This window comes from Morone saxatilis, unplaced genomic scaffold (assembly GCF_004916995.1).
Source record: "Morone saxatilis isolate NCDOM2014 unplaced genomic scaffold, NCSU_SB_2.0 Contig0, whole genome shotgun sequence".
NCBI lineage: Eukaryota > Metazoa > Chordata > Actinopteri > Moronidae > Morone > Morone saxatilis.
Window position 1 is genome coordinate 20704667 of NW_023339650.1, and position 303 is coordinate 20704969.

General features: G+C 53.8%; 1 protein-coding gene across 1 annotated transcript in view; it reads right to left on the reverse strand.

The window, feature by feature from the left end:
- eif1axb (eukaryotic translation initiation factor 1A X-linked b) overlaps positions 1 to 297 on the reverse strand; it is a 5924-nt gene extending 5627 nt beyond the window's left edge. The window contains exon 1 of the mRNA XM_035651971.1: positions 130 to 297. Coding sequence (XP_035507864.1) covers positions 130 to 145 — 16 coding nt within the window. The 5' untranslated portion in view covers positions 146 to 297. The remainder of the gene's footprint in view (positions 1 to 129) is intronic.
- Between the last annotated feature and the right edge of the window lie 6 nt (positions 298 to 303).

Consider the following 303-nt stretch of genomic DNA (forward strand, 5'->3'; position numbering starts at 1 on the left):
TGTGTGACTTTATAACCGATCTGAGTTCAGTCTTTAACGCGCGGTGCTAACTAGCATTAGCTGCTGGGTGTCACGTTTCCACTGCGTGTCTTCACGGCGGGAAACTAAACGGCGATAACGGCTCCTTACCTTTGTTTTTGGGCATATTCTTTGAGGCCTCGGTGTGGTTTCCTCCCGCTGCGTGTGGAGGAGTCCCGGTGGAGGAGAAACTGTGACAGGAAGCAGTTTAATAACAGATCTGAAGCTACGGAGAGCTAACGGAGCTGCTAGCTGCTGAGGGCGGTGCGACCGGCTGCGCATGCG